We start from the raw sequence: 26,107 nt of genomic DNA, 5'->3' as shown, positions 1-26,107 counted from the left end.
TAAAATTAAGGTATCAAAAGCAAATATTGCTTATTTTCTCACTCCATTTATATCATTCCCTCACTGTGAAAAAAAATTACTCTTTTGTGATCAATTGATTTAAATGTTTTTAAAGACAAGTTTAAAAAAGATATTTCTGTTTCTCTTTGCTATTTTTTAAATCAGTTAAGGACTAACGTGTATTTTAATTTATTATTAAAATTATAATTTTAAATATGTTTGTAACTAAAATTATTATTTCTTCACCCTGTTGTCGTTCCTTTGCTTTAATAATAATTTTAATGCGTGTGACTAAATTCATATATCTTATGTGCAAAAACACTTTTTAAATAATTTAAAAAATACTTGAAATTTTAGCACCAAAAAAAAGTGCCATTAGAAAGCACTTATCCAAAAAAGTGCTATCAAGGTTTTTATAAAAATGTAAGTGTGAGGTTTCATTTATTTAAAATTGTGTAAATATGAATTTAATTTTAAGTTGTGTATGATGAAGTTGTATGTATTTAATGAAGTTGTGTAAATTCGATATTTAATTTTTAAAATCTTATAAATACGAATCTCAATGTTTGGTTTTTAAATCGTGTTAATACAAATCTTAATGTTTGATTTTGAAATCGCTTAAAACGTTAGTGAATAGGAAACTTTAAATTTGATATAAAATCGTAAAATACTAGTACACGATGCGCAATCTGAAATCGCATTAATTCTTTCTTTTCTTTTTACTTCTCAGGAATTTGAGAGAGACTAACTTCTTTGGAAAGGGGGATTTTTTTATTTACTTATTTTTATTAAAATTGGTAAGATCAGAAAAAATTCTCACCCCCAATGCTTGCTTGAAAGTCAAATGCAATGATGTAAACAGAGGGAAAATGCAGCCGTGCAAAGTTGTTAAAAAATAAAATAAATTTATTAATTAATAAAAAAAAGATTGACAATCAATCTCTGCCAGACTGACCTGCCTGTTAGAATAAGGAAAATTTAACCTTTTTTTTCCTAGTAATATTTAAAAAAAAAAAAACTTCCTCAGTGGGGAAGCAAAATAGCACAAATAAAGGTGCGTACATGGACACTGTACGTTTATTTTGGTTCCATAAACAAGAAGTTGCTCAGTCTCAGAATAACTGAAGAAAAGGAGTAAACACATTGCAATAAGAAAAAAAAGTGGTAGGGGAAAAGAAACAAGTAAGAAAGAAGAGGGAGTTTTAGTGGGAACCCCAGGGTGAAAAAATAGAATTTCCAACCATTGGAAAAGGACAGGATGATTAAAAAGATCTAGCTAAATCATACGAATTTCTGTAATATGGAATGATTTTAAAAGAACTCAAACCTATCCTTAGAATTCTAACTATGAGGCAATAAAAGGTCATTCAATCTACCATTATCAGGGGTCTGTCTAGGTTTTTATGAGAGGTACCCATTTTGTAAAAATTTAGACGTAATTTATGAAAATTAAAAATCATATTAAATAGTATTCACAACAAAAATATGGTAAAGTAAGAAATTTTCAAAAATTGTCACTACAAATAAAAATCATTTATGACTGGTAAATTTTTATATATTTTCCCCCATATATTCAAAAATAATTTTGCTATTGTAAAATTTCGGGCTTAAAATTGTATCAAATTTAAAAATCCATAAAACTCATTGGCCATTGTTGAACTTCAACTTCAATTTTTTTTTTTAAATGCATTTAACAGTACTTGCACTAAAAGTTATTTTCATTGTGATAACATTTCCTACTGGGTCATATAGAAAAAAGTTTCAATGAGAAAAAAATGGTTCATAAAAAAAATAAAGGTATGTTAGAATAAATTTAGAACAAGTTGAATGTTCAGAATAATGTTCAAATTTCCAGTAAAGTTTACAGAGGGAGCGCCTTGTTGTTAATTTTTTTTTCTAAAAAAAAAGAAGAAAAAACTGCAAAAAAAACTTGCTATAATATGACGTAAGCCATACAGCACTATCTGACCAAGCACATGCTACCTATTTGTGTACGCAGAATTAATTGGGATTTATTGTTTCTCACTATGATACAAAAACAAAAATTTAATAGGGCGGAAGAGAATCTTTCTTTTACAAGAATTTTGTGAAACTACCGTTTTTCTTTAATTTGAATCTGTGAAGGTGCTGCCAAACGGTAGTAAATTTGCCTTGGACAGATCCCTGGTTATTGAAACATTTTAATGTTATTGATGTACTACGATCTCTGGATAAAATTCACTGACAAAATGTGTGCTTTGAATTTTATAATAAGGATTTTTAAGAGGAAATGTTGCAAGTTTTGCACACATCTCAGGTTCCAAAAGGAAAAGTTATTTTTTTATTAGATGTCATGATTGTGATCCTACTATTTTTAACTGGGGGGATTTTTATGTATGACTTAAGGGCATAATTATGGGAAAAGGTTCTGCTCAAAATTTAAGAAAGAGAAATTATTATAAAAATACATATTAGAGGTTTTTTATTTTGAACTATTGGGAAATTATTGGTAACTCACTTATATAACCTATCTGCTTGAAATCATTTAAGCTGGCAAAATCTGACCCATTTTTGGTGATTCTTTCATATGAATGGAGTAATCACAATATTGAAATCCAGCTTCTTTAGCTGGATTTGTTGTACTTCTTACCTGACACTAAATGCTTAGAAAGCCTGCTAATTGGTCAATCATTTTTTTGTAGTCTGGTTAGGTTTATGAAAACAATTTATACAGGACTGTGCTTTATTTGTTATTCTGCTCTTCTTTTTATGTTTAATGTCATTTAAAAGTATTGTATCTACATGAACACAAAAATGTTAAAAGTAGATATATGTGGCCATTCAATTTCTCTTTAGATAACTTTAATTATGAGGTGAACTTGGCTCCAAGTAATCCCATCATTTTTTCTCAAGCCAAAATTGAATCTTTTGACTATGGACATGGTTCATGCCCTACTGCACCTTCTATCCCTGGAAAAGACACTGTTCCTGTCAAAGGTTAGGGTTCCCTTTTTTTTAAATTTCATTCTCTCATGTGTCTGTTATATTGAAGCCTATTTCTAATCTTTTGTTAGCAATATAATCAAAAATATACGATAACTTTATTGGTTAAGTTCAGAGGTTATAAAGAGTGACAATTCTTACACCAGTATGGTCTCATTCTTTATTTTTTATTCATTCTTTGTTTCAACAAGATGTCTTTCTCTTGAGTGAACGTGCCTATCTTGACAAGCATTTTTGAGTTGAATTATTTGGTTTATTCAGTTGAATGTTTATGCTTTTTAATTGTTTTATTATTTGTTTACTATTCCTCGCCTGTTATCTTTACCACTTTGTATCAAAATGTGTTCATTAGTTCAGAACTAGGCATTTATTTTTCTATCTTATATTGTTGAAGTAGTAAAGTACTATATTTGAAATTATTTATTTATGTAATAAATATATGTATCTTTAATAACTTGATGAATTAGTTCATGTAATTAAAACATCATTATGAGAACTATTTCTTTTTTTTTTTTTTCTTTTTTTTAAGTCTGTCTCATCTTTAACATTGCACATCTGAGTAAAATAAATACGAAAGTTTCCTTTTTATGTACATCTTTCTCAGTGAGTAACTTTAAAGGAACATTAGGGTTTTGTCTGTAATGCTTTCCTCTCCATGCAATCACTCTCAAAGTCCAGACACAACATTTAAAACACATATATAATGTGCAGTTGACCTTTAATTTTGCAATAGAGTTACTTTTATTTTTATGTGTATGTTTCTGAAGCAATAAAACTGTGCAATTTTCACAAAAATTTTTTTTTTTTTTTAGTAATATTCCTACAACCAGAAAACTTATTTATTTGGTGAGAAAGTCTTAATAATTTTTAAAATTGTTCTAGATATCTTCTCGTAAGTTTAATGCAATAAAATTATGATTGGTAATATTTTTGGGAGTGTAATTTAATGCTGTAGATTAAATGGCTGGAAAGAAAGACTTACAGACTAGGAAATTTATCTAGTTTCCACTAGATTTTAATTTACTGCTGGGTACTTGTTTCTTTCCACTGTACACTTTTTGTATTAAAGTACCTTAATAACTTTGTGTCTCAATTGTTGTAAAGAAATATTTATTTTTCTTTAGTTAAAAATAACTATAAATGCATGATATTAATTCATTTTCAAAAGAAATTTTTTTGTTTTGACTTTTTAAAATTGTTTTATTCATTTTAATATCTCTAATGCACTATTATAAAAATACAATTCCACAAAAATCATTCAACAAATGTTGCCATATTTGATATCAGTACTTATTTATTAGAAGTTAAGACATTTCAAGTTCTATATAAATTTTAGAACAAAATATGTATAGAATAATGGCAAGAAGAAAATTGAACAATAGTAATTTTTTTAGCTGTTTTGTGGTGCTCTCTGATCTTGTTAAATTTGAAGGATGCTGATAAATTTGATTGACGTAGTTCTCTCAAAAACAAAGATATTTTTAAAAATCTGAAAGCAGACAACTATAAAATACTAGAACTACATTTTTTAAAAGTGTTTTTCTCAGATTTGTTTCCGTATGATCTCGTGTGAAATGATTAGTAGATTTTTATTGAAGGACAATCTTGTATTTTATGTTTCAAAACATATTGCATAGTTGAGTAAATGACAAACATTAGTTTATTGATGACAATTGAATGAAGATATTTAAAGATATTAAAGATATTTACTTTCCCCTTCCATTTACACCCCTTTGATGATTTAAAATGAAGGAGATTCTATTTTTATTGTGTCAATCAATTCCAAAAAATAAAATATAATTATTCATAAAATTTTAGTTTTCGCGGGTTCGAATGATAACTCACCCGAATACTTAGTAATTAAAATTTCGAAATCTTAATTTCGGATTTTTCTAACTTACCAATTTACGTTGGAAGAAATCATTTCCAGACTGAAAGTCCATTAAGTCTAAGTTATATTTTAAAATAAGATTAAACTGAATGCATTAAGCTAATTTTAACTTCCCCGGGATCAAAAATTGTATTCTTTATTAGTTTTTATTATTAGCACACAGTATCAGTTTTGGGATATATTTAATTTTGTTTCAATTTAATATCTGAATATATGTAGACGGGGCACCTGCTAAGCATTCATCAAATACGATAAAATTATATATTCGGAAAAACATTGTGTTTTGGTCGCTGATTTTTTTTTCTACCGAGAAGATAAATATATATTTCCCTCTGTCTTGATATTATATTAGTATAAATTTTAATTAGAATTATATTAATTCCAGATAATGTAAGCAACAAGAGTAATAAAAATTTTTAAAAAAAACAGCAAAATACAGATGAACAAATCACATGAGGTCTTACAGCTTGTGTCAATAAGGTAGATAAGCTGGTAGCTAGGTGTATATTATCTTCCAACTATTTCTATTTTCTCATGAAAATAACATTGTTTATTATAATTAAGCTAATTGTAAAATTGATGCTAAAATAAAATTAACATTGATTTTGTCTATAAAGATTACCACTTTTCAATGACATAGTATTACCATCTGCACTCGGCGGGCAATGAATGTGTTAAACTCCCACACAAATTTTGATAAGAAATCTGTGTGAGTAGTATAAAAACCGATAAAACAGAATTAAATTATTCAAATAACTTATCTACTCCATTCCTTTTTTTCTCTCTCTATATATATATATGATTACAATTGCGACAGTAAAAAATAAGCAAAACAGTAAAAATGCTTTTATTAAAAGATAGAGCAGTTTTATTTAAAAGAAAATATATTTATTTAAAAGATGGTCAGAATCTAAGAGTACATGAAATGTCGCTTCAGGTTTATCGTAATATTACTTTTCTAGCTTAAGAAGTTATCAAAAATTAACCCCCAACCTATCTTATTTCCTCAGAGACGATAAAACATCTCTCCCCTTTCATTGCTCATTTATTTCTTCCCAGCTGTAAAATGACTCAGAATATTCCAATTTATTGTAAATTTGTATTTTATTTGAAATTTTGCTAATACTTTTGATATTTGGTCAATTTATTGACTAATAATTTAAAACCCTTAGTGCGGGCCTGGCATCAAAAAAATGAAAAATTTACCAAAATAAATTGCAAGTTCTTTTATTTTTTTAATCATTAAAGTTTAATACTGATAAAAGAAACTTACAATTTGGAAAAATGTTCAAATTAGGTATTAAAATATTAAATGAACAAATACCGAAGCATGTAAACTAAAACACTGATTTACTAAAAATGGCATATTTTATATAAAATAATTAATTGGTTCTTATATGTTATAGAATTTGTACGAAAATGTGTCAAAATCAGAAAAAAATCCATTATTTCTCTGAATAATTTATACTGCCTATTCTAGAAAAATTTCCTGTTTACTAAAAATATGTAACTTGCTTATTTTTCTGAGGCATAAAGTATAGTAGTTAAGTTTCATGAAAAAGGTGACATTGAAGGAAAAAAATGTGACAATTAACATAAAGTAAAATTCAAGGAGTACATACTGAAATTTAAAAAGAGCAATTTCAAGAAGGCATTCCAATTCTGTGAAACTAAAGGTTAAAAATCAGATTCACCCCCAAAAGGTCAACCCCCTAAGTGTTTTTTCTTCAAAGGCAGTCAATATTGTTCTTCAACAGGTGTAAGCGTAAATCTCAAAGACGTATCCAAGATCTTATTTCAAGGCGAGGACAAATCATGTACAAAAAGTAGCATAGAGAAAAAAAACTAGATTTAGAAATAAAATCTAGAATTTACATAGATTATTAAGAAACACGTCCTTTATGAAAGAAACTTACATCCCTACACAAAAGAAGAAATAATTACTAATAATAACTTCGTAAGTTTTTGTTCAATTCATTTTATAATTTAAACACTGTGTGTTGCAAATGTAATTTCTATCACATTTATATGTTTCTTATTGAATAATTAGCATTTTTTAAAGGCATTTTTCATGCAATAAATTGTATATTTTATAAAAAATGATAAATGAATTTTAAACTTCACGTGCAAAATAAACATCTTGTTCAATTTTTAATTACAGTAAATAAAAATTTTGCGAAGTTATGGGACTTACAATTAACAAATGAAACTTTTGGTTTTTAGAAAAGAAAATCATTTTACTGTAGAATTTATTTGTAATTTTTTTTCATCAAAAATTCGGTACCACTCTAAGGATGGCTCTGGAGACAGATGTCACCTGCTTACTATGTCACTGCAGAGAAAAGTTCGCTTTTCAAATTTTATGAGTTGCCATACCTCTTTGCCAACTAGCTATAGTTAGTAGTAATAAAGGAATGAGAATTCATTTCCTTAATGCAAACTATGTGAAAGAGGTGTCGCTTTTGTTACAAATGTGAATCATCTTAAAGCCAAACTCATATCCTATGCATGAAATATGCATATTGGCAATCTTTGTTCCTGAATAATACTCTTTATACTACTTACATATTTTAAAACATAACAGTTTCCTGACAGATCAATTAAATGTAAGATAATACGGATAAGCCATGTTTTAAAATTGTTTGAAAATTTATCTGTTTTTGTTATTGATTTTTTTAAACTTGATTGAAGGTAAAAGATTTTTTTTATTTTTTTATTTATTTATTTTTTTTAATTTGTTTTCTTTGATATGGTGCGTAGCGTTTTTAAAAAGTGCTTATAGGTGCTTATTTTCGATTATCATTTTATTAAAGCCCTTAAAGGTGATTTTTCGTTGTGTGTTTTTATAAAGTGCTTAATTTTTCCTTTTCCAAAATGATATATTTTTCCTTCGCCACGTATGATGCAAAAGCCTGCTTTTCACATTGTTCTATTTAACGTTTTTACAATTCATTCAGCCACAATCTGTTTCGGTTTCCCGACTGTACATAGCGTATGAAAGCGCCAATTATTTTACATGTTTGATGAAATACTCGCGGGTCCACATGTGCGTCTGCTGATCTGGGTTCGGTTTGATTATTACACTCTCGTGTGCAACTCTGCTGCATTTTGCAAAATATTCTCAATTTCAAGATTCATTTTACACCCTCTGATATTAAACTGAAAAACCTCTTGATCTTTTTCTAATGAGTAATATAATCAAGAAAAGAGTTCTTTACTAGAAACTGGTTGTTTTATCTTGATAATATAAAGTCTTTGAAAATTATTTTGCATTTTGTTAATGTATATAATGTTTAAAAATATTTTCTGACTGCTTAAGAAGTACTTAAAAGGTGCTTATTTTTTGTTGAAAGATTTGGCTACGCACCCAGTCTAACAAAAATGTTTTATTTTAAATGTGCATAATAATTTATTTATGCCTAAGAATTAACCTTTGCTTCCAGAATTTGGAAGTAGAACAAGATGTGCCAGAAACTAATTTCATATCTAATTTTCTACGTGTTATCTTAATTACACTTTTGAGATTTTTACCCTTTAAAAATATCTAATATCTAAATCCAATATTTCATGTGTTGTTAAATAGTCAGTTAACCTAATGTTTGTTTAAAATAACAAAAGCGAGAAATCGTTAATTAGTTTTTTCAAATTTCAATGAAAATAATTTTTTAAAATTTTATGGATTTTGATATCATTTGGATTGGAAGTTTTTATTTAATAAGTTGCCTAATAATGGTTAACTTCCAAATTATCGACACTATAATTTTTTTTCCACGCGAACACAGTATAAAATTAATAATAGTCATTAAGTCACCCCAAGTAGTTTTTAAGTTTTAATTAAAAGTGAAACAATTAAAAAATTTCAATATTTTTAAGAAAACTTATATTTTAAGGAATATACACTATTATCAGAAATAATGTATGTAGATGTGTGTAAAAGTTACTGACTGATGGCTATGTTTTATGGCACAAAAGAATGTTGAAAGAAAACTTTTTTTTTATTTGTATATAATTGTTTCCTGAACTCTCTTTTGATTATGTGATATTAACATTGATTTATATTTTAAGCATCTATGTCTGAATTCTTCCTTCTGCCAGGCAGTGTAATTGTTAGCTGTCCAGACTTTATTATATATATATATATATATATATATTTTTTTTTTGGCAATGTAGAAGTCTATTGAAAAAAAGGTTAAGGAATGTATTTAAATCACTAAAGACTGTTGAAGTCAGTTAATGTATTGTATATACATAATATATCGTGTATATATATAGCTAATTTCAAATTGATTGTTTGGAGGCAAGAAAGCTCTTAATTGTTTCTTTTTGTTTCAGTTTTTGATTATTCACATCGTGGTGAAGGACCTTTACCCCCTCGAGATAGGAACAATGATCGACCTTCCTACCGTGATAGAGATGGGGGCAGGTCACGTGATAGGGAAAGAAACCGTGATAAAGAGAATGACAAAGACAAGAGAAGAGACAGAGATAAAGAACGAGACTCTAAAAGAGATCGTGACTATGAGCGCAAACCTGAAACTGAGAGAGTGAAGCGATCCAAATGGGATTGTCCTGATAATGAAAAAGCCAGTTCAAAAGAGGCTGCTCTAAAAAGAGAAAGGTAATTTTTCCCATTTTTAAGCGTCAATAAAGTTCAAGTGCTGCTAAACTCTTCTGCATTTCGAATATAAGCACTAAGATTTTTTACCTTCGAAATAACTATGCATACATATAGGTTATTTTCTTAATTGATTAGCAGCTTGTATAAGCTATATGTCCTTAATAAAATATTGATATCATGTTTTATCAGGACTAACTTGTTTTCTTCTGCAACAAGCTCTTTTTTTTTTAATCTTTTTCAAAGTAAACAAAAAATATCCTGCATCATTTGTCCGAGTTCTTAAAGTATTTATCCAGGCAATAAATGTAGTAATTGTATCTATTTCGGGATCGAACTTTAAATGGAAGAATTCATCAAGTAATTTACAACACGACACTTTGGTTCAAGCATTTTTTGATAGTCTCCCAAGCTCTTTTGACTCCTAGAGGATTGGAATATCAGTCTAACATCATTTCATAAGTGTATAATTGTGTGTTTGTGATAATTCTAAGATAAATTTGAGTAAAACTACCTTTTGTTGTTGTCGTTGGCCATTAAGGCAGAGGGGGTGGGATTGCTCTTGTTTTCCAATGGCCCAATCTATGGCCAAGAATTTGACTTCCGCCACACACTAGGGTGAGCTCATTCATTCACCCCAGATCGTAATTTTGACCTGAATGAGAGAACAATCAATCTCCAATTCTGTACTCCCAGAGGTATTGATTTATTGTGGGAACATGGGGGACTTTTTGACCCTACAGATTTAACGTGCACCATTTGCTGCATGGGACTGGATTCGAACTCCCGTTCTCACAAATGAGAGTTCAACGTCTTGCCAACCACAGGTCGTTATATTATACTACTATAAGTTTTAATTCAGAATCACTTTGGGATAACTTAATCCTTATATATTTTAATAGCATGTTATTCCCCATTATGTTTTTATGTAAGCGTTATTTGTTTTAATATTCGGCAAAGTATTATCTTATTTGCAACATTTAAAAAATATAATTTTAATTAATTACTATTGATACTTATAAGTACTTCAAAGTATGTTGACTGCCTTGAAGTAAATTTAATTTGATAAATTTAAGTGTGCATAAGGGTTTATAAAATATATGATTATTATCAGTATTATTTGAAATATAATTTTTGTTTATATTGTAAATTAACAATGATTTTAAAAATGCTCCTAATGTATATAAGTATATCAACTAATGACAAACAGTGTGAAATCAATTATTTTTATATATTGTAATATCATTGCAGTTCTTGATAACTCAAAATTTTAGATAGTAACTAAAATAATGTTAAAATGTATTCTTTTTATAAACCAATATTATATTCAAACAGCAAGATTGTATTGAGTAGTTCTATATCAAATTTATATGAACTGAAAATATAAGTTGTGTTATTTTTTAATTTGATACCAAAATTTGATTTAAAAAGTTCATATAAAAGTGGGATGTTAAGAAACACCTCACAATCTGTAAATACAAGATACCTAATGAAGCTTCATATACAAATTACCCCTAACCAACACTAGAATCATTTCTTTGAAGGAATTGACTGTAATAAGTATACAAGAGTTGAAGAGATTTTTCAAATTAAAAAAGCTTGCTAATCGGTCACCAAAGCTTCCATAGGTGCCATAAAGTTTTTTAAAAAACCAAGTATATTTTAATCATCCTGTTCAGACATTAAAATAGTTCAACTCCAGAGTTATAAGCACTTGAAAATCATTACTTTAGTATACCACCCAAATATCATTGGATAGAATAATAAATGCAGATATCAAAAACGCTTAAATGCTATTGCTAAGAATAAAAAAAATATTTAAATCACTGAAAACGTACATTGTTTATTCCATTTGTTTAGTGATCATTAGTAAAAATAATTGTTCACTATTAAAATAAAACGATTTTTTTTAAAAATTTAATTTTAATTTTCAAATGACTTCTGAGTAATTGCAAATCTTTATCACTGAAATAAAAACATGAACTATATTTATTTAAATCCAGAGAAGAAATCCAGAGAAGAAAAAAAATTTATTTTGAATTCAAGTGACCTAAAATTTTAATAAATTCTTCAGCGGTATCATCATCCTCAAAATTCTTGAAAAGGCTAATAATTAAATAATATATGCCGTTTAAAAGGGAAATTAGATAAGTTACAAAATTATAGGTTGTAAATAAAAGTTAAGATATTATTATTTTATTTATTATTATTATTTGCTGTTTGTAAAAAAATTCTTTTGTTAATTTATATGAGTGCTTTTTTTAATAAATCAGAAAAAAAAAATTAAGAATCCAATGTTGTTAAATATAAATATTGTAATAAATACCACAAAGGATACATAACTGAAGAAGGTTCAATAAAATTCCATGAAAACAATTCCAAAAGCAAAAGCGAGAGTTAATAGGAAGAAAAAAAATTTAGTTTCTTATTTATGATGAATCATACACTACCGATCAAAAGTTAGCGAAAATTTTGAAATCTACAGAAAAAAGGTTTAAGTTCAAATGTTCATAGAACTGCGAAAAATCATTGAAATTGCATTAAAATTTGGTATGTTCTAAAGTGAACCCTCTACAGTTAGTTACATATGATCAAATTGCAATACTTTGTTTTTTGCGAACTGAATCCAGCTTTTCATCATGGGTTGTTTTTATGGTGAAAAAAGTTGTTAAGTTTGAACACTTGCCAAACTTGCAAGAAAATTTTTTTGTACTTTCTGTTAATAGAAAATAGTTATTTGAACCGCTCTATGTAAGCCCTCAAAATTTCAGATCGATTTGATTTTTTTTGACGAAGTTATAGAATTTTAAAAAACATGTGAACTTTTCTCGATTTTTGAGCATTCTACGTATGCGGTGGTCTTTTGGTTTATACAGCTTCTACCAAAGAATTTTTTAATTTCAATGCTTTCTATATTTTCAAATAATTAATGTTGATTATAAAACCAATATTCTTATTCATTATTGTAATTATTGTTATTACAAAGAATTTATCATGAATATAATTAAAACAATATCTCATGGATGTCACATTTCATCGAAAATTTGTTTGTTCTTGCAAACGATGCTCTGATATTTTGAATCGAAATCAGTTATGGAACATTTTACAACAGGAGTGGAACTCTATATCACTTGAAGTGATTAATGGTTTGTTGGAACGAAAGCCACGCATATGTAAGGCTATAATAAAAGCAAAAGGTGGATCGTTCGAGGAATCTAAGATTTAAATGTTAATTTATTTAATTACAAAATACGAATAAGAATATGTTAAATGTTTGACCTGTTGTAAATAAAATAGTTTAGTAAAAATGCAAATTTTTTGTACTATTGTTATTATTTTTTTAGAAAACTTTACAAATTTTTTCACCATAAAAATGTGTGATGAAAAGCTGGATTCAGTTCGCAAAAAACAAAGTATTGCAATTTGATCATATGTAACTAACTGTAGAGGGTTCACTTTAGAACATATCAAATTTTCATGCAATTTGAATGATTTTTCGCAGTTCTATGAACATTTGAATTTAGACCTTTTCTTTGTAAATTTCAAAATTTTCGCAAATTTTTGACCGGTAGTGTAAATTAACACTGAAAGTTAAGGAGAAATTCAAGCAGATTATTCTTTAATGGTTCCTGAGTAGGAAGGGGAATCTCGAGCATCCAAGTAAACCATCACAAACCATTTCTGAGTCGAGGTCCATACATTTCCAATAAGTATTTGCAGCATTGCAAAATCAGTGCTAAGCATTCTCCTCTTATTTGAAGTGGGCGTGTAGTGAAGGCCATCAGATGATTTTTAACATTAAGCGTTATAAAGCCAGCTTTGCTCCATGTGCTACCATTTGTGTCAGATATATTTTGCTTTGAAGAAGTTGATGTATTTACCATTGGTTCAAAAAGTTGATTGGTGTATTTCTAATTGCACCAGTGTGATGTAAACAAGAGTGAGGTAGATGTTAAACAATAGAAACTGCATTTGGAAAGAATTAAATTCGTTAAATAATAAAAATATTTTATTTCAGAAATATGAAATCCTATTTCTGAAATAAAATTGTTCCATAATAAAAAAAAAATTTGTGTACATATAAATTAAAAACTTAAGGGATAAAATTGTTGATGAACAAGGTATATGTAGCAGAGAATCAGGCACCAAGAGAGAATCTTGGGAATTGCACATAGACAAAATATCATGAGGCAGATTCTCACCAAAACAAAATTAGTATACAATATCGGAAAATTCTATTTAGGATATATTTTCATAACAGCAAAATCTTGTCAAAAATCCACAAGTAATTGGAGGATTCACTTTTAGATTTTTTTTTTCTAAATAGAATTTTCAAAAATTATAACAGACTTTGATATTGCCTGAAAATGTTTTGAGTAATTTTATTTATATATTTAATATGTTGATATTTAATGTTATTTTATTTTTATTATATTTCTTTATGTGTTGTTTTTATTAGTTTTTATCTGACTAATAATTTTTGTACTCAAGCTCTGATACAAAGGTAGAAGTCCCATTCAAACCACAAAATGATTCACTGGCTAATGAATCATCATCATCAGAGACTACTTTAATTGAAGACATTTTGAATCCTCCTAAACGATTCACTAGACCTAAACAACTTGTCATCATACTTAGAGGATTACCTGGATCTGGAAAAACTTATGTAGCTAAGCTAATTAAAGTAAGTCATTGTTCTAACTGTTTAAAATCTAGTTTCATTACAAAAATATAAATTTATTTACACATATTTCTTAATATTAGTATACACATAGCTGCCAACTCTACACATAATAGTTCTTAATCAATCTGTGCAAGTTGCTTAGAGAATATTTTTTGTATTATCTTTATAACTTACTCTACAATATGCTTCCATGTTATTATATATCTATATATATTGTTTGTGTATAGGATAAAGAGATTGCAAATGGTGGGTCAGCACCTCGAATTTTGTCTCTTGACGATTATTTCATGGTGGAACAAGAAATAAATGATACTGATCCTGATACTGGTAAACGACTTAAACGCAAGGTATTCAACATTTTTATAATTATGTTTTCAGCTAGTTTTTTATGAGAAAAATGGAGTTCTTTTTTTTTAATATTTAAATCACTTTAAAAAGAGCTTAAATGTGTTTATTTTTTATTTTCTTAAAGTCCTTAGAGTCTTTTCTTCTTTTTTTTCATTAGGTGTTTGTAAGAAGTTTTCTTTTCTGTAAATGTTTTTTTTTTTCCTTTGTCATATCGATTGTCACCATAAATTATGCCAGAAACGTGGTTTTCAAAATGTTTCAATGTTTTTCCACTATCTGTACTGTTGTCCCTTTTGTACGAAATAGAATAATGGTTTAAAGATAGGTTCATGACCTTGCTGCTACAGGACCTTAGAAATTCAAGAATTCTTTCCTCTAAAAATATTTTGCAACTGACCATGGCAAAGGTTTGGTGGAGATAATTGGCGGCAAGGCAAAATGCTTGGCATGAAACACTGTTAGGTCAAAAAAATCTACAACTCCAATTGTGCAGTCTGCAGCAGTGATGCTATTTTTGGATAAAGATATAAACAGATATAATAGGCCAATGCAAGAGTAATAGCAGAAAATTCTAAAGTGCATGGAATTACATATTCACCTTCTGGTTTTAAATTTTATAAAAATGCACCAATATAAGGAAATCTTATTACCACAAAAATTATTCCAGAAAATTGGGTTGTTGTGAAAGATGATAATAGTTTATATGCTGTAGAAGTTACACAAGTGCTGGGAAATGATGTAGAAGTTTCTGCCATGGTAAAGTCTGGAAAATATTGGAAGTGGCCTAAACAGGAAGTCTTTTACAACATGAGAGAAGTTGTTAAAGTTATTCAGCCACCTACAGTTATAAATGCTCTTTGTGTTTTTTATTTTTCCTGATTTTTAGAGAAATCTAAGTTACACACAGTACAAGTGGTAATATTTTATCTCATATTAAACTTAGAGGAACTTTCTTTGTAATATGAGTTGTTACTCAGAGAAAGAAGGTAAATTTGAAGCAGCAAAGTAAATTGAAGTTTTGCCCTAAAAGTAAATGAGAAAAATAAAAGATTTCACAAAAATTTATTCTTTTTTGCATAATTTTAATACAATAATTATTTTAATACAGGCAAGTTTTATTTCATTTTTAAATGAGAGCATTATACAGATATATTTAAAAAAAAGAAGAAAATTAAAATGCATTCATATTTTTTCAGCTAAGGAAATAAATGTAAATAAGTTGATTGTAACAAGAAAACTTAAAAAGTACAATGCTAAATTTCAAGAATTGATTCCATAATAAAAAATTTAAATAAAACTATTATTTTATCTTTTTTTGTATGTCTTTCCATTTCTTTTCAAAACTGCACATGCTTTAAGATTCAAAAACATATTTATAATATTAAAATAAAGTTTTATTTTGAAAATAGCATTTTAAAAAGAGAAATTAGTCAGATTACCATAGTGTCCTTTGGAAGAAAAAAAAACATATTCAATAAATAATTTTTATAGATGCATATGTATACAAAAAGAACAGCGTTAAATTTTCATTTTGTTTGCTTTCTGAAAAGGCAAAAGGAATTTTATGATTTTCAAAATGTTGTTTCAAAAGTACTGTAATTTATGCTGTTTAGCAACGCTAAATCAGGTCTATTAAATGTGTCACTCTAAGAAAGTCTAAGAATTGGGTTTATGACAAGATGCAGACAATCGAGTATATGGTCAGGGGTGGCATACCGTCGGTCCTGTAGCGTATGAACGCTCCCATCATTTTACATGTTTGCGAGTCTGCATGTGCAACTCTGCTGCATTTTGCTAGATATTCTCCATTTCAGGCTTAATTTTCCAGCCTCTAATATCGAACCGAAAAATCTCTTGATCATTTTATAATGGCTAACATAATCAAGAAAAGAATTCTTTGTCAGAAACTAGTTATTTAATCATGATCGTGTAAACGAAAATTATTTTGCATTTTGTTATTGTATACAGTGCTTCAAAATATTTTTGGAGTGCTTAAAAAGTCCTTATTTTTTGTCGAAAGATTTGACTATGCCCTGTCACCTTGTCACTCATTCAATACTTTTATGTTATTTGAACTAAATATCGGTCATAATTTGAACATCTAGTTTCTTTCTTCTTTTTTTTTCTTCAACTATCTGCATCAGTTTTTATATAATTTGAGTTTTTTATTGTTGTTTACAGGAATTTAAATTTGAATATGAATCAGAAATGGAAGAGTCATATCGTGCTAGCTTGTTTAAATCATTCAAAAAAACTATTGATGATCGTTTTTTTCCTTTCATCATTGTGGATGCCGTACATGACAAATCAAAACAATATGAACAATTTTGGAGTTATGCTAAGCAGAGAGGATTTCAAGTGAGTACTGTTTCCAGACTTTTTTCAAATTGTATTCATCCAAAAAATATTTGATTATTGATTTTGTAAGCTGACGTATCTATCTGCTCTTGGAAGAAAAGTTCAACTTCACAAATACACTTATCTATAAATTATAAAATATTGTTTTTTTTTTTTTTTTTTTTTTTTTTAAAAAAAAAAAAAAAAAAAAACAATTTAAAATTGAATGTGCACCATCGGTTAGACATTTAATAATACATAGATTGTGAAGAATAGTTTCTAATTAATCCTTTTTGCCACTTAGGCATGTTGTCAGGTGTTGTATTTCCTCTAAAAATATACTGTAAATTTGCTGGTGTTTTTTAAAAAAATTTAAAATAATGCTTGAGTTGTCCAACTCGTTTAAATGCTTTAACCTGATATCTAAATCAAGATTGCATAAATTCAAACTAAGTGCTTCAAGCGGATATAAATTTACTTACAAGCAAGTTTCCATTGCTTTAACTCCAGTTGCATTTTAAAACATTTTCACTGTCTTTGAAAGTGAACATTCTTTACACCTACATGTTCAGTGATAAGTTTATAGGTATGTTACGCTGCTCGTGTGGAAAGATCTTGTAGCTGAGAAAAGCACCGTTTAAGTGATGTTGACTGGAAAAATGCACATCTATTGAAGCTGGTATGTCAACTAAAAGCTTCTTTGCTAAGTTAACTGATGACGATTGAGATAGTTTTTCATAAAGTCTCATTCTCAACCATTGAAAGGACATTACTTAAGTTTTTCGATTGACTATATTGAAGAAAGCTATTAAATATTTTATGTTACTTCCTATGAAAAATGATCTGATACTGCCTGTAAAAATGCAGGTTTATGGATAAAGGAGAGAGCTGCTTTTTCTTAAAAATAATAGGTATTATCTAAAATGGGAATCCTAGAAGGGATATTTGATAAGTAAAGCTATCCCCAATGTTAATTATAATGAAAATACTATTTTATTTTTTAATTGGTGAAAGACATTGTTAAGGGGAATTAAATGTATCTTATAAATCACACCTGGAATATATTATAATATTAAAGGAAGATTTAAAAAAAAATACTAAAAACTAAATGACAAAGGGACAGAACTATAAAAATGATCTTGATTTGCAGATTGGTGAAAGTAACTAAAAGATTAATGACTAGTTGAGTATTTAATAAAACAGAAAAATGCTGCTGTGGCTCTAACTGTTATGACTGTTTGCGCATAATTTAATATTTGAAGGAACTGATAAGTTACGAAGTACATTGCTGCTTTTAAACTCAACTACAGTCCTGAAAATATAAATTTCTAATTAGATACATGTGTTACCAAAATGAATAAAACCTAAGATAGTCTAATTTCAAAATTTAGAATTTGGAGAAAATTTAGAATCTATCTTCAAAACTGGAGGGGGGGGGGAATTTCAACGAGTGATAAAAAATTAAATAAGGCCTCTTACTTCTTATTATAACTTTAATTGTAAATTGCTTGTTTTAAATTTATTAGCAAGCAGTTTAAATAACAAGGTAAAAATTAAAGCTTAGAAGCCATTGCCATCAAATTAGTTTTTCTTTCATTTAAAATTGTTATAGGATCAAATTCGTATCCACCATGATTTTATAAAGCTATATAGATCATTTGTTTTATGTATTTAGAGATAACTAACTAAAGAATTCCATTAAAACTTAATGTTCTGTTGTATTATTATAATATAAGCTAATTTTACAGGTATATATTGCTGAAATGGATTGTAAAGATCCTGTGATTTGCCATAAAAGAAACACACATAATCGAACTTTAGAAGATATTACAAAGGTATCATTACTTCTGTCTTTTTTTAATGAATATAGTTTTTGTTATATCACTTTTTAAAAGTAGATTATTTTCAGCTAATTTGTTTTATTTGTCTTGTTACAATTTTATAAGATTCCTTAATTTATATAGATGCAGATACAAACAATGAGTATTCATTTTATTTATTTGTGCTGAACATTTTGTTGTTCTGTTTTTTTTTTTTTTTTTTTTTTTTTTTTTTTTTTTTTTTTTTTNTTTTTTTTTTTTTTTTTTCTTCAATAATTCTTTCAAATCTTTCACTAGAAAAGTCCTCTTAGCTATTATTTTTAGCTTACTAGTAATCAGCTAGTATCAATTTCTATATTTTCTTACATTAGACAGTGCAGGCATCCGATCCTTCCTAGAATTTTCCTCTATCTTTTAATGAGNTTTTTTTTTTTTTTTTTTTTTTTTTTTTTTTATTTATTAAAAACAATTTTTCAGTACAATGCTGATAATGTTAAAAGAAAATAATTTCAAAAATTACGGAATTGTGCATTTTTTAAAATCCGCTTTCAATGGATTCTTATTCTTATCAGTGGATTCCCTTCTCTCATTAATATTGTTGGCAATGAGACAACCTGACTAAGGCTAGTGAAGCCTCTCCCATGTCATGTCTTTTAACGAAGACTCCAGTTTACCTGTATCTTCTCAAATTTCTCTGTATTTTTTTAAGAAATGTTAACAAATCTTTTTTTAGTGATAAATATCTGCTACGGGCAAAAATACCTCTCTTATTGCCTGTACTGTTCATGTGCTGTTTCGACGGCCAAACCGTATGTGGTGAGAATGCTGCCGTGAATCTGGCCGTAACTTCGTTTGTTTGCATTGCATTTTTCAGCGATCGTCATTAAAACATAAATGTATTTTGATGAATGAAACATAAATGTAGACTCATTCTGTTTTCAGAATCATTTACTGTCAATTGGACAGCTGGAAAGTGAGCTGTATGAAAGTAAACAGTTCTAAAATATATTCTATGCATTCCGCATATTGTAAATGTTCTCTAAAGTTAAAAACAAATTTTGTTCATTACTTTCTGAGGAAAAGTAATTCCGCTGGTAACTGTTATGAACGGAACTTTGATAAAAAGAAAAAAAATTCCAATGCAAATCAGCTGCTTATATTTTAAATATGAATATATAAAAATTTTGTGAAATAAAACTAATTACTAAGAAAATTCTCTTGCATGAAAATTATTTCGATGATGAGTGCTCATAGTAATTATGAATAATGGTTTAAAAAAAATCTTTTTTAGGCTAAGATTTACTTGCATATTTTTTACTATGTAAGGGTTTATATTACTTCCATTTTTTGAGTTGCGTGATGCATCAAAACTGAACGCGCAATATGTCGCTAGTAAAATCTCCAATGTTGGCAGATATGCTATAAAATATTTAAGAGTTTTTCCAAAAGTAAACTCAAGAATTAAAATAGCTGGTGGGATCAAAACCGTCTTTGACATATACTGATGGTGCTTTGAAACTTGCAAAAAGGTTTCTTTGTTCTCCTGATCATATCCTGTCTAGACCTTATCAATAATACATTATTGCTTTTCCCCATGGTGTGCAAATTCAGGTGTTTTTGTTTTGTTTGTTTTTCTTAAGACATAGACAAAAGTGAATTTTTCTTATAAAAATGGACATTAAAATGTTTTAGTCAGTTCATATTCCATCGTCTCCCTTCTAAAGCCTGACTGTGCATGATTGCCTTCTTTTATATTGTAAATATGAATGGGTTAAGATTAAGTTATTCTAAATAAAAATATTTGTTAGTGTCTGCTAGTAAATTACAATATAATTTATGAAATTGATTTGTTTATTTTGCTTGTTATTCAATAATTGGTATATTTATATCCAATTTTCATTTAAAGAAAGAGAAGAAATTTATGTAATGAAACAATTTATTTAAGATACTTTTTCAGTTTTAGTTATATTTAAAGATAATTCTTATTTTAGAAGAAAAAAAATTTTAAAAGAAAACCTATTTTGTTTCAAAAAATAAAGAAAAGAACCCTTATTAGTTTCATTTATGAATGACTCTTTTTCTTTAGAAGCTTCTTTACAAGTTGGAAGATTATTTTTACTTACAGATGTATTTAGTAATATGTATCTCTTTCTAAACAACTCTCCCATACAATTAATAAACTAAGTATTAACTTTTATGCAATAAAATGCATTAGAGCTTGATAAAAAGTAATCAGTTGAATATCAATTTAATGTTCTCATTTGTACTTTATCGAAAGTTATCTTTGTTAATATTTGTAATCTTTTGCTTGCATATATAAATACACAACTCATGTATTATTTTCCCTGTGATTCGACTCAAAAGTATTTTATGACTTTACAGATAATGGAATGCTGGGAGAAAAAACCTCGTCATTTTATAAATATGGATGTTCGTTCTCTTCTACAAGATGTTGCTATTACTGAGGTAAATTTATTTTATATCAATCAGGGTGAGTAGCGTTTTTAAAAAGTGCTTATTTTTATTTACGTTTTTTAAAATCCTTAAAGGTGCTTTTTTTATTCAGCTTTTAAAAAAGTGGTTAATTTTCTATCTTTTAAAATGAGATTATTTTCTCTTTGTCATGTTATTTGTTCTAAATTACAAGAAATGCATGATTTTCACAATTTTCTCTACAATATTTATCAGAAACTAGCTATTTTATTATGATTATGTAAAGTTTTTGAAAATGTTTTGAATTTTATTGATTTTATGTTTATAAATTAAGAACTTTAAATGATAGAAAAAATAATATTTATTACTGCACGAATCCTAATTATGTTTTTTTTTGGGGGGGGGTAGATTAAAAATATTTTTAAGTGCTTAAAAGGTGCTTATTTTTTGTTGAATAATTTGGTCAATTGAAAAGAAGAAGAAAAAATCTTACAATGGAGTTTGAAAAGCTTTCTGTATTTCTGAAATGCTGTACATTTCTTTTTCTACTTTTAAATCTAAAGGTAATGAAATAAAGTAATACATAGCTGCCAACTCTACTACATTTTTCAGGAGACTGCTGGATTTTGAGAGTTTCTCCTGGACTACTGGGTTAATAAAAATTCTCAGAGTTTTTGTGCATTTTTAAAAATTTCTAAAATTGAGTAAGTTTCCTGAAGAAATCCCTATTGGTATAGGGTTTTTGCACAGATTATTACTTGCTTGAATATTTGAATAAGTTTTATTAATGCATAATGAAGCAAGCCCCATTTATAAGAATCATTTAAAACTTTTTGTTCTAAAATTATGAGTTTATTTTTCTTCAGAACTACCTTTTTTAATTAATTAAAAAACTTTTAACTATCTTTGATCAATGAAATCTGCTTTACTATTCAAAATGATTCAACATAATACGTAACTTTTCATATTCGTTTAATGTTAATCATGGAAAGAAAATATTGCAGTTTTTCTATTTTGATTATAAAAGTCTCTAAAATTCTCTATGTGTAAAATATTTAGTACATTATGATACAATTGTCATGAAATTTATCTTTTGTACAATCTACTGGATTTTTTCCCATCCATGTTGACAGCTAAACATTGGATTTCTAGTGATTAATTTTTACCTTTCCACTCAAATTCCTAACCCTTTTTTCCCCTCCTTTTTAAAGGTTTTACTTATTTAAAAGAAAAAAAGTTATATGTTTATCAAATTCTCTATGTGTAAAATATTTAGTACATTATGATACAACTAGGAGGCTTCGCCCCCTGCTCGCTCATTGGATACGTTCTTAACGTCTAGCATTTGTATACTTTTTTTAACACTGAAGTTCCAAAAACTTTTAACTGTAGGAAATTCTAAACCTGTGCATTTCAATATTAATTTGAAATTGCAAACCGTTCGCATATTTTTCTTAATTGTACTGAACGCCGGATGTAAAGCATCGGCTTCGATGAAGATAATTAAAATCTTTTTGGTAATTGTGAGAATCTTTTTGGTAATTCGGTGAGAATTCACCCGATTAGACATATGATGCTCTTGTGCGCCGAAGCCTATTTATTAAAACGTATTAGCGTTTTATATAATATAGATTAGACATATGATGCTCACTACGTGCTCTTGTGCGCCGAAGACTATCAATTAAAAATGAAAACTGTTGCCAACGCGAGAAAAGAAATATCATCGGTTTTATTGTTACATACGTACGTATTAGCATTTTATATAATATAGATTGTCATGAAATTTATCTTTTGTACAATCTACTGGATGTTAGTATTAACATTAAAAATAAAAAAAATTCTTTTCTTGAGTTTTCTGTTTAGTTGAATTCCAGATAATCTGGCTTTTACAGTTCTCATAAATTTTTATATACAAAGGTTGGGCAAAATAATGGAAACAATGATGGAATCTTGAAAATACAGCAATTGGAAAGCTGAGATGTTTAACTTTAAAATTTTCTTGAAAATTTCATTTTTAGCATTAAAGTTTTATTTTAAGTGTTAAGGAAGGTTTTTTTGATTTATTTTCTTTCACTTAACAACTTTAATTTATATATGCAGTGAACTCTCGCTACTACGATATCCGATACCACAATAACTCCCTCTATTACGATAATGTTTCGTGGTCCCGACGATTTTTCATATCAATTAATGTTATTCTAATCTCAATATTATGATATTCTCTGAAGCAATAAACCTCTGTGAAACGATTTTTTTTTTCGAATTTTAACCTTATTTTCTCCATTTATTATAGATTTTCAAATAAAGTTAAAAATCTTATTTCATCATCTTTTACCGTTTTTCTATTTTTTTCTGTCAAAAGAAGATACTGCAGATGTAACATTCCTATCTGATTTCATTTACTTCATGTTAAAAGCTGATCATTTTATGGGCCACAAATGACCACAAGCATCACATTAACACCTGAAAGAGAACTTTTTCCAAAGAGGGTGGGTGTAGCACTATCCATAAACGAAAATCATTTCGTACTTTGTACTCAATGCATACTTGTTGGTTGACTTAACAGTCAGAAAAATGAATAAATAAACAAAAATATCAGATAATTTCCAATAAAAACGATTTTCAGGTATGTTTCTGATCTTATTTTAGTTTTCATTTGTTATTAATATTTAACAATAATTAACTCTCTGCAAATTAATTTTTTATATAATATATATAATTACAGTTAATATATATATAACATTAAAATTTAAACAAAAATCTTATAGTGTCCCCAGAGTATGTAAGCACTCGATATAACAATATATCCCTCTACAACAATAAATTTATTTGGTCCCAAAAATATTGTTGTAGTGAGGTTTTACGTCTAATTTAATCAATTGATGCACGAATGTAAACAATTTCAAACCGGNAATACAAGAAAACACGAAAAAAGTTAAGAAAAACAATAAGTTTCATTTATTGCGCTTAAGCTGCAAGTAAACAGAACTCATTAGATAAGTTCAACATGAAGAATAAAACAAAGAAAAATTATAGACATATGAAAAAAAGGGGGGAAATAATAAGTAAAAAAATAACAAACGACAGTTTATATAAAGAAAAAGATTACATTTTATTTAAAAAACCAGGGAAAAAAAGATATAAGCCCATTGTGCAGCTCTAGTGCGACGTAAATTAACAACAACGTCCTTTTGACATGTCCGTTTCCTATCTGAAACTTTTTATTGTAAAAACGCAAAATATATTTGAATTCTGAGATCATTCTATACTTTTGAAGAGTGGGAAAATGTTTTGGATCACGAGCAAAAATGAGAATTGTTGCTTATTTTCACTTTCATTAAATAGGATTACGAATTTTGTAATATCAACACTTTTAATCCATTGTTTCTATAAGGATTCATTTGGTCATTCGAAAAATATTCGTTACATTGCAATTTCGGATTTCGCTAAAACCGAATTGGACGTTTTTTGGTATTCAGCCAAATATTGTTCTTTACACCTCTCATTTTGGTATTATAGGTAGAAATGGAAGTAGAAGAAGGTGATTTAAGTGCAACAGATGACAATAAGAATGACTCTGATGCCGAGAATGATACAAACTCCCTAATGGTAAATGGCTAGAATATTTTTGTATTCATGTTGTCCAAATTATTTTAAGTGTTTTTTAGTTCTTAAAATTAATTTTTAGGACCATGTTCCGAGCCGCTGGGAGAAACTAGAAGCTACTGAAGAAAAACTTGGTATATTTATGTTTCAATATCTTCTGAGCACCTATAATAAGATTTATTTTTAAAAAATATGTTCTCTGATTTATTATGATATTGATTAATATATTATGCTATTACGATAGAAATGCTGAAATAGGAATGTATATAACAAACAATCCATTTAAATATTAATTTTATTCGGATGATAAATCTTGTTTCAATCGACTTTTGCAATTTCATTGAATCTTAGTATTAAGTTGGGTTCAGTTTCCATTTTTTACTTTTAAAAAACGGTTAATTAATTTCACTTAAATTTTATACATTTCATTTAAAGATCATTTTCTTCACAAACTTTTCTGTTCGATATGATAAAATATTCTGTTCAAATAGATTAACGTCACTCGTATCAAAAAGTTCATCATAGAATTAAGTCAAAGTTTTGCATTCATCGATAGTGGTAGCAATGGAATGCATGCAAAACAATGTTTTCCCCATGAAAGAGACTAATCAACTTTTTACTTACTTGTTGATTCATTTAGGCATGATGCTCAACAAGTCAGTTGTTCTTAATATTTTAAGTTTTAGTTTTTCTTACTCTTATATTTCAATATTTGATTTTAAGTATTGAGACTGTAACTAATACTGGCATGCAATGTATTATAACTTCAGCGGAGGTTGAGTGTGTGAGTTTAGTGCACATTTGGCTCTGCTGTCTTCAACAGCATTGCTCTGAGTGTATTAGTATTTTAAGTGCAATTAAGATTCATAAAATTCATTCACTGGCTTGCCAGTTTGTGGCTACCCAAAATATGAAATACAACAAGTGAATAAAAATTGTGGGCAAACGCACTATTTTGCTGTCCCACATGCTTCCCAGTTTATATGAACTTAAACTTTACTTGTAGTTGCACAGCGGCTCAAACAAACAATTATTATTTAAGTATGAATCAAATATTTCCTGATTTAGATATCTTGAATCACCTCTATAATTAATTCATATTTTTGCGTATCTTTGACTTAAAAACTAATATATTGATAATTTCCTATTTTGATCTGGGATTAACCTTTGAGGTTTTTTTCACAATTATTGATCAACTGCCAACATTTTATGATAATCAGTTGTTTTCTGCACTATACAAATTACAAATTTTCTGTCATTTTATATATATATACGAGAAAAGAAATATCATCNTATATAGTAGTTTTTATAACACATTCAAAGCTTATTAATTCTTTAGAGCACTGAAAAATATTTCCTTATTTTTTTTTTCGTTTTGTGTACAGTGAGCA

The 26,107-nt window shown here is 27.8% G+C and overlaps 1 protein-coding gene across 6 annotated transcripts in view; it reads left to right on the top strand.

Annotated features, from left to right (window-relative positions):
- The window catches only part of LOC107456112 (YLP motif-containing protein 1), a 132,705-nt gene that overhangs the window by 97,496 nt on the left and 9,102 nt on the right, over positions 1-26,107 (top strand). For 2 of the 6 annotated variants that reach the window (XM_071184665.1, XM_043054103.2), the window contains 9 exons: positions 2,836-2,976; positions 9,206-9,491; positions 13,980-14,172; positions 14,400-14,519; positions 16,702-16,878; positions 18,606-18,692; positions 21,060-21,143; positions 24,630-24,719; positions 24,799-24,850. In XM_071184665.1, coding sequence (XP_071040766.1) covers positions 2,836-2,976; positions 9,206-9,491; positions 13,980-14,172; positions 14,400-14,519; positions 16,702-16,878; positions 18,606-18,692; positions 21,060-21,143; positions 24,630-24,719; positions 24,799-24,850 — 1,230 coding nt within the window. The remainder of the gene's footprint in view (positions 1-2,835; positions 2,977-9,205; positions 9,492-13,979; positions 14,173-14,399; positions 14,520-16,701; positions 16,879-18,605; positions 18,693-21,059; positions 21,144-24,629; positions 24,720-24,798; positions 24,851-26,107) is intronic. The other 4 variants (XM_071184666.1, XM_043054104.2, XR_011637578.1 and 1 more) reach the window with 3 other exon arrangements.

Source organism: Parasteatoda tepidariorum, chromosome 8, assembly GCF_043381705.1.
Source record: "Parasteatoda tepidariorum isolate YZ-2023 chromosome 8, CAS_Ptep_4.0, whole genome shotgun sequence".
Lineage (NCBI taxonomy): Eukaryota > Metazoa > Arthropoda > Arachnida > Araneae > Theridiidae > Parasteatoda > Parasteatoda tepidariorum.
The sequence above is the reverse complement of the archived record's forward strand: the minus strand, read 5'-3'. Positions and strand labels throughout refer to the sequence as shown.